This window comes from Mus musculus, chromosome 5, assembly GCF_000001635.26.
Source record: "Mus musculus strain C57BL/6J chromosome 5, GRCm38.p6 C57BL/6J".
In the NCBI taxonomy this organism is placed as follows: domain Eukaryota; kingdom Metazoa; phylum Chordata; class Mammalia; order Rodentia; family Muridae; genus Mus; species Mus musculus.
This window is the reverse complement of record NC_000071.6, coordinates 135778448-135790807: the sequence shown is the minus strand read 5'-3', so window position 1 is coordinate 135790807 and position 12360 is coordinate 135778448. Positions and strand designations below refer to the sequence as shown.

The following is a 12360-nucleotide window of genomic DNA, read 5'->3' as shown; positions in this document are numbered from 1 at the left end:
TCTACCCTGCTGCTCTAATGTTCTGAGACAGTCTCCCTCCCTCAGCGGCCTGGAACTGCTCTTAACTCTGCAGTGCAGGCAGGCCTTGGCCTTTAGACCCTCCTGCCTCACCCTCCACAGAGTAGCTGGGGTGACAGGCATGCACCGCTAAGCTGGCCTTAGACTTCTCTGACTCTTCAGGGGCCTCTGCCTAACGTGGGAATAGCCGCTAGTTCTTGTTGATGTTATTATTTTGAGATAAGGTCTCCCTATGTAGTTTCAGCTGGCTTGTAGTTCAGTATATACACCAGTCTGGACTTGAAATCAGAGATCATCTTGTGTCCTGAGTGCTGGGATTCAAGGTGTGAGCCACCACACCCAACCATAGACTCTATTCCTGATTAGTGAGCTGATGGAAAAGGAAATCTACAGAGACCTTGAAAAAGAAAATCAGAGCCTGCTTTACTGTCATTATCAACAGACCAGACATAATTTGGAAGAGATGCTGATGCTGACTCAACACCCTCCATCAACGCAAACTAGATTCTCAAGTGGTTCCAAAGACATGATGCTGAATAAGTTAGGATGCTGCTGCTGCTGCTGCTCGAGGCTCACACCTCTCACTTCATGTTCTTGACAAAGTCCTCGCCTTTCTTGATGGAGGCTTTCAGCTCAGGGATAGCCTCGGCAATCATTTTTTCCTCAAAAGGAGTGATCTTGCCAATGCCCAGGTTCTTCTCCAGGCCCTTTTTCTGAATGAGAAGGGAAACGGTGACATGTGAAACCACATTCTAGCTTGGCAGCGCAGAGCTCTACCAGGTCACACGGCCAGTCCCTCACTGGAGGGTTCTAAGCAGAAGGACTGCACCTTAGCTGCACACCAGCCCAAAAGCCCTTTTCTTTCAACTGTGGCCTGGCCTTGACAGCCGTTCACAGCTGCCACATTCCCCAAGCTATACTTGCACAGCTCTGCTCTAAGTGACATTGTTCCTCCTCCCCTAAAGCCAAGCAGGTCCCCAGGCAGTGATGTGGGCTCGCCCTGGATACGCACCCCCAAGAGCAAGGGCGTAGAGAAGTAAGTGCATTCCGTCTCTTTGGACTGAACAAAAGAACACTCAACGACTCCTTCCTTCCCGTTCATGGCGTCCACGAGGGAGAAGACAAAGCGGGCTCCAGCATAAGCCATGGACAGAGTGGCAGAACCTGGGAGAGAACAGTGGGTCAGCACTGCCAGCACCAGACGCCAGATACCAATAGTGCTGCCGGGAAAGCACCTGCACCCCACACTCATTGGGGGGGGGGTATTCTGGGCTGCACTTCCGCACTTCACTGTCTCCAAATCTACAGTCACCTTCACCCTACAGAAAACTGAGCTGCCTTCTAGAACCTTCTCTTCAGGCAAAGGCAGATGCACCATGGAGAGAAGCACCCATTCGGTACCCAGGGACAACCAGCCTTTCTCTGTCACCCAAAAAGTCCTGGCCCTCAGTGTCGGTGTTACTACCCCTAGGGATGCCTGGGACTCTACCTGCTCCAGCCTTGGCCTTCACGACTTCTGTGCCAGCCTCCTGGATCCTCCCGGTGAGTGTGGCCAGCTGGTCTTGGGGAAAGTCAACCTTCGGGGTACACTGCAGGGCAAGCCAAGGACTATGTGAGCATTTTCTGGTGCGAGCCCCTCCACACACCCCAGGCCTGGCCCAATCCCCCCGCTACAGTGTGTTCCATCCCAGCACCACTGCAAAAAGAAACCAGGCTTCATTTCTTCTTGGGGATGTAACTTAGGGCCTCCTTCATGCCAAACAGAGGTCCTGCCACTCAACCACAAAGACTCCAAAGTCCTTTCTTAGACAAAGGCAAAAATCACTTTTTTTTTTGTTTGAGACAGGGTTTCTCTGTATAGCCCTGGCTGTCCTGGAACTCACTCTGTAGACCAGGCTGGCCTCGAACTCAGAAATCCACCTGCCTCTGCCTTCCGAGTGTTGGGATTAAAGGCGTGCACCACCACGCCCGGCTAAAAATCACTTTGTTGTTGTTGAGACAGATCTTATGCAGCCCAGGCTGGCCTTGTTTTCAAGAGTTAGCCAAGAATACCTGACCCTCCTGCTTCCACCTCCCTGTGTAGCCGCCATGCACAGCCACCCTAATTACTTGTGTGTGCACACATATATACATTGCGGGGCCTGAGGTTGATGTCAGCTGTCTTCAACCACTGTCCAGCTTATGTGTGTTTTGAGACAGGGTCTCTCACTGAACTCAGAGCTCCGACTAGGCTAGGCTGACTGCCCAGAGATCCTCTCATCTCCTCCCGGGCACTAGCATGATAGCCTTGCCTCTGGCTCATTTTCACATGGTCGCTGGGGACTCAGGTCCTCGTGTTTGGATGGCAGGCACTTCACTGACTGAACCATCTTCCCACCACTTACTCTGCCAGAGGTTTTACACACCGAGCAGCAGAGCCCTCGACTCCGCGTAGTCTGTCCACCCAAGGATCCCCTCACCTTTGGTCCGCACCCAGGTTTCTCCCATCTCTTCTCTTTCGCCCCATTTGCAACCAGCTCTCCCTTTTGTGACTTGCAGCCACAATTGAGCTTGAAGAAAACTTTGTTTTAGATTTATATCCACTGACCCATCTCTCCAGGCCTGGCCTTGCAGAGTCTTAATACTCAGGGTGGACGCCAAGTTTCCTCTTGGTTCATTTATACAGTATGCTACGTACCACAGATATGATCCTTAGTACATCATATTCAGGGGCTACAGAGCTTTTATAGAGCTCATTAAATGACACTAACTCTTATCACCATTCAATTCAAATCAACTGCTGGATTTTTTGTTTACTATAGGGCTTGATGTAGCCCAGGATGGCAACAAATCCATCCCACAGCCGGTGGATGGCAAGAGTGAACTCCTAATCCTCTTGCCACCACCTCCCCAAAGTGGGAATTTATAGCTGTCCCCTCTCACACCAGGCCTTCTATAGTGCCTGCTTTGATCTCATGGGCTGTTTCCCAGTGTGCTAGAGCCTGCTGCTTCTGACAACATCCAGCCCCAAAGCGGATAAACAGGAAAACCCCAGACAGTTGGGTTCCAGCCGCAGCAGAAATCCTTCCACAATCCAGAGGCCAGTTCCCCTTGTCCAGACTGTTCTGAGGGCTTCAAGGCAGCCTTAAGAAGGCGTCTGTCTTTTAAGAGAGAGCTCTTGCAGTCACGCACCTGAGAGATCAGGGGGATGATCGTCTTCCCGGCGTGGCCGCCAATGACAGGCACGTTGACTCGAGCTGGATCCAAACCCTACTCAGCAAAGCAGGAAGCTTGATTAACTGTTAACCAGTTCCCTGAGCCACAGTCACCCAAAGCACACAGACTGGAAACCCAGAATGCTCAGAAAGAACCAGGAGGACTCAGAGTCTGGCCCTGTCACATCATCAGTCACTGTGAGCAGATGCAGGGAGGGACGGTGTGGTGGTTTGAATATGCTTGGCCCAGGAGATGTGGCCTTGTTGGAGGATGTGTGCAGATGAGCCTTCAGACCCTTAACCTAGCTGCCTGGAAGACAGTCTTCTTCTGGCAGCCTTTGGATCAAGATGTACAATTCTCAGCTCCTCGCTGCCTCAGCACCCTGTCTACCTAGATGCTGCCATGCTCCTGCCATGGTAACAGTGGACTGAACCCCTGAAACTGTAAGTCAGCCCAATTAAATGCTGTCCTTATAAGAGTTTCCTTAGTCATGGTGTTGCTTTATAGCAATGGAAACCCTAAGACAGTCAGTTTGTGAAGGGGCCACCACAGGCTCCTCTGTCACAGGCCAAACTGTACTGTCCACCTTGCTAGACACCTGATGACATCCTCAGGTAGCCAGAGGACAGCAACACTCCTATGCTAAGGTCACTATGAAAAACCCCAACAAGTGTCCTTCCCACCCTGTCCCAGATAGAGTTCTTTCCCCAAAACTTAAGAGAATCTACACCTGTTCCCCACACTGTGGCTGGACAGCAAAAGCACAGGCTCAAGGCAGCAGGGCTGCTAGTGAGATGTACACAGTCAAGCGGAATGCCCGCCAAGCAGGGTGTGAAAGGCGTCCGTCAGCAGACACTGGCTGATTAAGAGTGTCTCAGTGGTTAAGAGTGCTTGCTGTTCTGGAACTTTCCTGATCCTTATCACCATGTGTAAGGACTAGCAGATAAATCTAGTTTTTCCAGGGCATGGCATATGAGACAGGTGGTTACCATCCAAGGGTAGATTAGAGTCTGAATGCTGATGCAGAGGGAAGAGGTCAAGGGCAGAGAGCACACTAAGCCAGGCAGTAGCTGGCCAGTCTGAGCCTGTGGGGTCCACTGCCTAACCGCCTACAAAAAACACTGACACTGGCTGCAAAGACGGAACTCTCGGGGCCATGTTTCCTGCCATGTTCTGTGCCCTCCCATGTGCAGTTCAGACAACAGGTACTGAGTCACCCACAGGGTCCTCCCTCACCTTTAGCTCTGCCACAAACGTGTTCGCTCTGACGATGTCAAGGGTTGTCACACCGAAGATCTTGTTAGGGTTGTACACACCGTGCTTCTTGAAAACTTCTGCTGTGATGGGGATGGTGGAGTTCACCTAAAAAATCATGAGACAGACGTCAGCTTACAGCAGAGCCCAGCAACAGGCCCTGCCAATAGCAGTAAGCCACCTGCAAGGACAGGCAAGGCAGCCACAGCATATGAACAAAGCCACACCCCTGCACAGACGCCTGCTCTCTGGCACCCTCCAGCCATCCCATGCACTCAAAGAGCCCTGCCCCTGGTACTCACTGGGTTGGCAATGATGCAAACCATGGCTTCAGGACAGTGCTGGGCACAGGCAGCCGTCAGGGTGGCCACAATGGTAGCGTTGGTGTTGAACAGGTCATCCCGTGTCATTCCTGGGATGATCCAGGGTGAGAGAGCCACATACAACATTATGAAATTTCAAAAACAATTACATGTTTATTTTTTCCTCTGTGTGCAAACATGTCATGGTGAGTGTAAGTATGTGTGTGAGAGAGTCAAAGGACAACTTGTGGGAGTTGGCCCCCACCTTCCACTTTTGGGAGGTCTTGTACTCACATATAAGCACTAAGAAAACCAGGAATCATGCAGGAGTGTCTCCTCAATGAAGGAGATAGAAATCAAATACCTGCATTTCATCTGTGGCGCTGAGAGTGGATTTTTCTAATGGCCTGGTGACCTTTCGGCTATCTAGAGGCAGACCTCACCCAAATTACCAAGAATGACTGTCCCAGGCTCTTCCCTCCCTCGACCTTTACCCATCCTGAGGGGAGAGGTCACATGTACTTTCCGGCTGCTGACCTCTGTGCTCAGTTAGAGACCAGCCTTTCAGTTATAGAATCCACCCTCACAATCAAATGTAATTTGTAAGAGTCTCCATGTAGTCAAACTTTATTGTGCCCTGGAACTGGACTCCCAGTTGCCTGGAAACTTTCCCCAAACTGTACCTTTTTTAAAGTTTTTATTTTATTACTTATTTTATTAACTTACTTACTTCTTTGCTTACTTCTTTGAGACAAGCTCTCTCTCTGTGTAACAGTCCTGAGCGGTTCTGGTACTCACTATGCAGACCAGGATGGCCTCAAAGTCAGAGCTCTGCCTGCCTCTGCCTCCCCAATGCTGGGATTAAAGGCGTGCGCCACCACACCCAGCTTGTCCTGTGTTTTAAGCATTCGGACAGTGAAGCGCCTGGCTTAGGCTCCCTGCAGGCTGATCCAGGCTGATGAAGCCAATCTGCACTGGGTTTTCATTCTCATCTCTTCAAGTGCCCCACTTCCCTCTCTGACACCTGCAGGAACCCCTCAACTGGTGCCCAGCCTGGGGTACAAGACCCTCAGAGAAGGTAAGAAAAGTTTTAATTTTTTCCTAGAAATTAGAGGTTAGGGCAACTCACTAAAATGACCTTAATGTGCGAGAATGGAGCTATAGGCTCTTCTCAGTCCTATAGACAAACTGTTTTATACAATTAGTGAAATATTTGTTAAGATCCCAAAAGCCCAAAATGTTCAGAGCAATAGCGCTGCACTGCTATATGCATAGGAGCTAAAGTAGAGAGCCCATGAAAATGACGATAATAAAGTCCCTGTCAATGTGGGTACCAGGGACTGAATTTGAGGTGTCAGGCTTGGTGGCAACCATCTCTAACCACGAAGTCATCCTGAAGGCCCATCAAGGGTAGCAGGAGTCCTAAGATGGAGCTGGCTGACACCAGGTGGACATGTGGTCTTTCCCCTGGACAGAGAGGAGGCCTTTGGAGACGGAGAGGGGTAAAGCCACAGCGTCAGCAGGACGCGCGCGCTTCTCAACTGTGTGAGGCCACTTCAGGCCAGGCTTTAGAATATTCATTAATAAAAACATTGTATTTGTATGTGGTGGCCTGCAGAGATGCAGGTGGGTGTTGGCTCCCTGGGAGCTGCAGTCACAGGCATTTGTGAGCGGCCCACTGTGGAAGCTGGGATCTCCATCAGGTGCTCTCGCACTGCAGGAAGTGCCCGTAACAGCTGAGCCTCTGTCCACCCCACACCCACCCACACACCTGGTTTCCTGGGCACTCCGGCTGGGATGACCACCACATCACAACCTTTGAGGCAATCTGGCAACTGCTCCGGTCCAAGGTAGCCTGGAAGAATACCCCATTAGGGCAGTGTCACCTTTCCGAGCCCAGGGAAGCCACATGTGAGGGGAGAGCACACAATTGCTGGGTCCCATCTGTGAGGTGCCAGGCCCTGTCTAAGGGGAAGAGCCCCCTCTGGACAGACTAGTTCTACAGAAACTAGCTAGGATCCTCCTGTCTCCACCTCCTGAGTGGTGGAAATTGAACCCAGGGATTCATGCATGCTAAGCTCTACCCCCACCCTGAGTCTTTTTGACAAGGTCTCAAATATATAGCCCAGGGTGACCTTGAACCCATGATCCTTCTGCCTTAACCCTGCCAAGTGCTGGGGTGACAGGTAGCCTGCTTCAAACTTCTACAACAAAGTATTTATTATTATGGGGGTGGGTGTGTATGTGCAATCACAGCACATGTGTGGGCTGACAACTCTTTGGAACTGGCTCTCTCCTTCCACCTTCATGTGGGTTCTGGGGAATGAACCTGAGCCACCAGGCTTACCCAGCAAGGACCCACCCACAAGTTGCTTTTCTAAAAAACACCACAGCTTAGGTATTTGTAGACCCAAGTCTAAAACAATGCAGTCATCTGGGCATTTGTGCAATGTCACTCTAAAATGAGCCTGCAGCCCTCAGGTTCACCTATGATCCTGTTTTCAACCCAGACCCTGGCTACTACAGGGAACATGGTGGAGTCTCCAAGGCAGCCACGCCCAGTACCTTTCACATTTGCTCTGGTCTCAATGTGACTCAGATCTGCTGCCACACCAGGTGTGTGAGCGATATCGTAGAGGGTCAGGCGGCTCACTAGGGGGCTGTTCTTCAGCAGGAGTGAAAGGGGTTGCCCAATGCCCCCAGAAGCTCCCAGGACAGCCACTTTAGCATTGTTCTAGAAAAAAGCAGAGAGATGCACACTTTAGACAGAACCAGCAGGGCACTCCAAAAACCATGGCACGGGGCTCTAAGATGACGAAATGCCCAAGCAAGACTCAGCAGCCATATCAACCAGTTTTGCTGTGGAAGAGCTCTGGACCTCCATTCCAAAGTCCAAATTCAAGTGGAGAGAACACAAGCCTAGAGATAGCAGGATGCCAAATGTCTTTTCTACAAGATAACAAGGCAGCTCCACCTGGGCAGCCAGCTGGACCCATGACAGCAGCCTTACCTTTGATCTGCGGTTTAAGAACTACACATTACTGGAGAGCAGCAGCCTCTTACTGCACTAAGAGTGAGGTAGGAAAGCTGGAAGAGAACTATTCCTGTCACCACGAGGACTTGTTCCAGGATCCCCACTCACCCACAGAAAGCGGTAGCACTGTGTACCACTGACTGACACACATCCTCCTGTCTGCTCTCCAATCCCCTCTCCTGCTCCCTCCCTCCCCACAGGCACTTTTGAGGTGCTGGAATTGAACCAAGAGCTCTGCTCTGGTTAGGCAAGTGCTCTGCTACTGAACTCCATCCTCAGCCCCGTGCACCTGTACTCTAAACCATCTCAAGATGACTTGTGGACTGGCAGTATAACCTAGCAAGTAGAGGTGCTTGCTGGAAAGGAGAGGACCTGATTTCCATCCTTAGGACCCACACGTGGAGCAAGAAACCAACTCCAGGAACCTGTTTTCTGACCTTCATACATAGCCACATGTAATAAAAGTTAAAAATAAAAAGATTGCTTATAACACTTAATACAATATAAATATGCAGAGGCCTGTGAAAACAGAATTAAGGAATAACAACAAGAAAAGTTTGCACATGTTCACTATGCAAGTAATATATTTTGAAAGACTTCTACATTCCTACTTATGTATGTTACGTATGTATCTGCAGGAACGCATGTCATCCATGCATGTGCGTGTCCAGACCACAGAGGGCATCAGAGCAGTTGTGAGACACCCAGTGTGGGTGCTGGGAACTAAACTCAGGTCCTCTGGAAGAGCAGCAACTGCTCTTAACCTTTGAGCTGTCTCTTCAGTTCCTATTTTTTTCTTTTTTGAATGTTTTCAGTCCAAGGCTGGCTGGCCCTGTGGGTGGAGGCCACAGGGCTACACAGCAGGAAATGTAATTAGACAGTAATTAATGCTGTAATAAGTAATAATGGGTTTCAGTTATCAAAACCCAAAGCCCAAGGTTGGGGTGGGGCTCAGTGATAGAGTGCTTGCCAAGCACGTAGGAGACCTGGGTTCCATTCTGAGAGCTGGAAGAAGAAAAGGGGATACACACCTATAGTCCCGGCAGGAGGCAGAGGCAGGAGAGTTCTGAGTTAGAGAACAGCCTGTGCTGTGCAGAGAGGCCCTGTCTCCAAAACCCTAAAAAGGAACCAGTGTATGAAGAACCTGGCCTCCAACCTGCCTGTCTCCTTGTCTCCCAACTCCTTTACCCTGAGTCACTGTCACCCCAGTGGGATTTCTCCAAGGCACTAGTGTGGTGGTTCCTTCCAACTCCACTGACCTTTGCTGAGAGCCCAGAGTCACTGTCAACTGCCCACTGCCTAGCAACTATACTGAGGATGGACAGAACCGTAACACAATTCATTCACAACTTCTGCTTTCAACATCTAAGTCTGTTCAAAACTTCTAGGTTTGTTTCTACTAAAACTTCTAGGTTTGTGTTTCTACTACACGAACGCACATACAGATTAGAAATAAACACATGGGGTGGGGGAGAGTCACTCTGAAGCCCTTGACTACATTTTTCCATTGAGACAGCACAGCCCAAACACCCTTAGTGCCCGTTGTCTTTGGATTTACTCCACTGTTTTCTCAAGAGCTACTGGTATTTTCTTTTTGTGTTTCTAAATCTACTGAAAGCCAAGCCACTGAATTTTTTAAAATACCCTCGATTGCTTTTTCTCCAAAGTCTTTACACTGTACCACCAAGCCACATCCCCCAGACCCTCACTGGGGATTCTAGGCAGGGGCTTTCCTACTGAGCCACACCACCAGCCCCTCCCTAGATGACTCCAGACAGGCATGCCGCCACTGAGTGCTACCTCTAGCAAGCTCTTCCAGAACTCTTCCTCATCTCAGTAAATACCAAACCCTACCACCACCCACGACTCCACTTTCCCTTATCCGATCAGCAAATTCCGTGAGCTCCACCGATTTTCACCATACCTACAGAGTCACATCACAGTGACCCCTTACCTGTCTCCCCTACCTACCAAGTACTTGCTCTGTTCAAAATGGTACCTCACTTTTAAGGTTTTACAAGGCTTGCTGGGTTCTCTCCATTCCTCCTTTTATTATTCCACATCTCCCTGCCCCATATGCTGGACAGTCTCCATCCACCTGCCTGCAATTCTTTCTACAGATAATCTATGCTTTCTTCTGGTTGTCACTGAAATGTCACATTCCTGATGCTGGTCCTGTGATTGTGGGATGGCTAGGCAAGTAAAATCACTTGCTTCAAAAGCTCAAGGACATGAGTTCAATCTCGAATCTTTCCCACACGATGAAAAAACAGACTCCAGCAAGTTGTCCTCTGCATGCTACTGTGCTGTGATGTGCACACGCACAGACCCACACGGCCCTTCCCCCAACTAAAAAGATCTCAACTTCCTTCCTCAGTGGCACAATATTCGCTTAGCATGAGTATGGCCCGAGTTCCATCCTCCACACACACCCCCCCCCACCCCCACACGGCACTTAACCACACTATTATTCACCATCTCTGCTGAGCTAACCCTACTCTACTGTTCAGGTTAACTCGTCTGTGACCCACCCCAGACTTCCCATTCATCTTTGTATCTGAGCACCCAGAGCTTTGTGCATGCCTCACATGTGTTTACCACTGAACTATGTATACCCTAGTGCTAGTTTCTTTTCAGAGTCCTCCTAAGTCACCGGGGCGGGTTTCAAACTTTTAATCTTCCTGTCTGGAACTCCTGAGTGGCTGGGGTTACAAGCATGCATCACCACACCCAGGGTGTAATATGTTAGCTGGATTATTTTTTGGTGTGTGTGTTTATGTGCAGGTACCCACGGAGGGCAGAAGAAGGCTTCAGACCCTCTGGTGGTTGGAGTCACCTGCCTTGGGTCCTGGGAACCAAACTCTAGTCTCTGCAAAATCAGCAAGCACTTTTAACTGTGAGCACCTCTCCAGCCCCTTGCATCTTTATTTTTCAATGAATGGACTGAATGGGAAACAGGAAGACCTGACCTAGATGGTAAGAAATGTAGACTTCCCTGGAATGATCAGTTCTCCTCCGGAGCATGGTAATTGTTTCTCAAGCCTTGGTTGTATCAATTTTGCTAGAGATTTGTAAAAAATACTGACCCTGCCCTCTTGACACGATCCTGGGTCTCCTTTACTGATTCCGACATGCACTAGTTAAAGAGGCCCTGGCCCAGGAGAAGATTGACTATAAATAGCTTAGCTGTAACTGTCCTAGGCCAAGTCTACCCAAAGCAAGGATGATCCTCCAAGAATAATTCAAAAGAGATCCAGTGGAGGAGATGGTTCAGTGGGTAAGTGCATAAGGACCTGAGTTCAAAGCCCGGTTCCCCTGCCTGGCAGGTTCATCAAAGGCCTTCTCACTCTCATAAATAAATAAATAAATAAATAAATAAAGTCTACAACAGGGGTTCTTAAGCTTCCTAATGCTGCAACCCTTTAATACAGTTCCTCATGTTGAGGTGAACCCTTCAACCATAAAATTACTTTTAAAAATAAAATTGCTACTTCGTAACTGAAATTCTGTTACGGTTATGAGTCGTAATGTAAACATTTGCTACGGGACCCCTGTGAAAGGGTCATTCGATCCCAAGGTTGAGAACCGCTCGCTGGTCTAGTGTGTGATGGCCAAGACACCGATGTCCTTCTCTGGCCTCTGTACAATCATGTGCACATGACACCACACACACTCTGAAAAACGATGCTTGATGCACATCTTTAATGCCGGTACTGAGGCAGAGACTGGACTCCGTGAGTTCGAGGCCAGCCTGGTCCACATAAACGGACATAAAGCAAGCAATCCCTGGGCGGGAAGGCCACTGACTGTGCTAATTTCAATCGAATCTCCCAAACTACTGTGACCCTGATCCGTTCTCCACCCTCGGAGCCCCCGGCACTACGAAGTTAACGTCCGCGTTATTTCTCTCCTGGTGCCTCACATCCATGGAGGCTTCAAGGAGAAAATCAGTTAAGTCGAAGCAATGCAAAGTTGCATATAATGCAACTCGCATCCGGACCGCGAGCCTCGGCTTCTGCACCTACGTGGAGCGCAGACTATGGAGGAAACCTGGACTGACTCTGTCCCCCTTCCATGTTGGTCGGGATGTGAGCCGGGCGGCCCAGACGTCCAGAGTGAGCCTTGGATGGTTAAGAAACGCCGAGCTCCGGGGACGCGTGTGCCGCCCCCGGAGTTCCTTCCTAGGCAGGCAGCCCCTTGTACCTGGGCCGAAGTGCTGAAGCTGCGGCGGAGAGCGGCGCCGGCAGGACGGGCGAGAGCGGACAGCATGGCTAGGGCGGGCGGGACACGGAGCTACTGGCAGGAGCTACAAGAAGACGAGTGACTCCAACGACCTCCACTCTGCGCAGTGGCCGCCCGGTCCAGAGCCACCTGATCTCGCGAGAGAAGCGCAAGAAGCTTGAGCCAAATCTCGCGAGACAGGCTCGGCCGTGTGGTTCCTTGTCTAGCACGCCCTAGACCCGGCGAGCGAGGCCTGACGTCACGATTCTCTCCGGCTCCAAAGAAGTCATCTCTGGGCTCCGGCCACTTCCGAGATCTCGCGAGAGAGGCCCGGCT

The 12360-nt window shown here is 50.2% G+C and overlaps 1 protein-coding gene across 1 annotated transcript; it reads right to left on the bottom strand.

Moving 5' to 3' along the window:
- Window positions 1-421: 421 nt before the first annotated feature.
- On the bottom strand, window positions 422-12159 carry Mdh2 (malate dehydrogenase 2, NAD (mitochondrial)). The gene is made up of 9 exons (NM_008617.2): window positions 12007-12159; window positions 7335-7503; window positions 6541-6624; window positions 4770-4879; window positions 4450-4575; window positions 3190-3267; window positions 1508-1607; window positions 1031-1182; window positions 422-731 (listed from the first exon to the last, which is right to left on the bottom strand). Exons 1-9 carry the CDS (start codon window positions 12070-12072, stop codon window positions 600-602), a joined length of 1017 nt encoding a protein of 338 aa, NP_032643.2. The 5' UTR covers window positions 12073-12159; the 3' UTR covers window positions 422-599.
- Window positions 12160-12360: the final 201 nt, after the last annotated feature.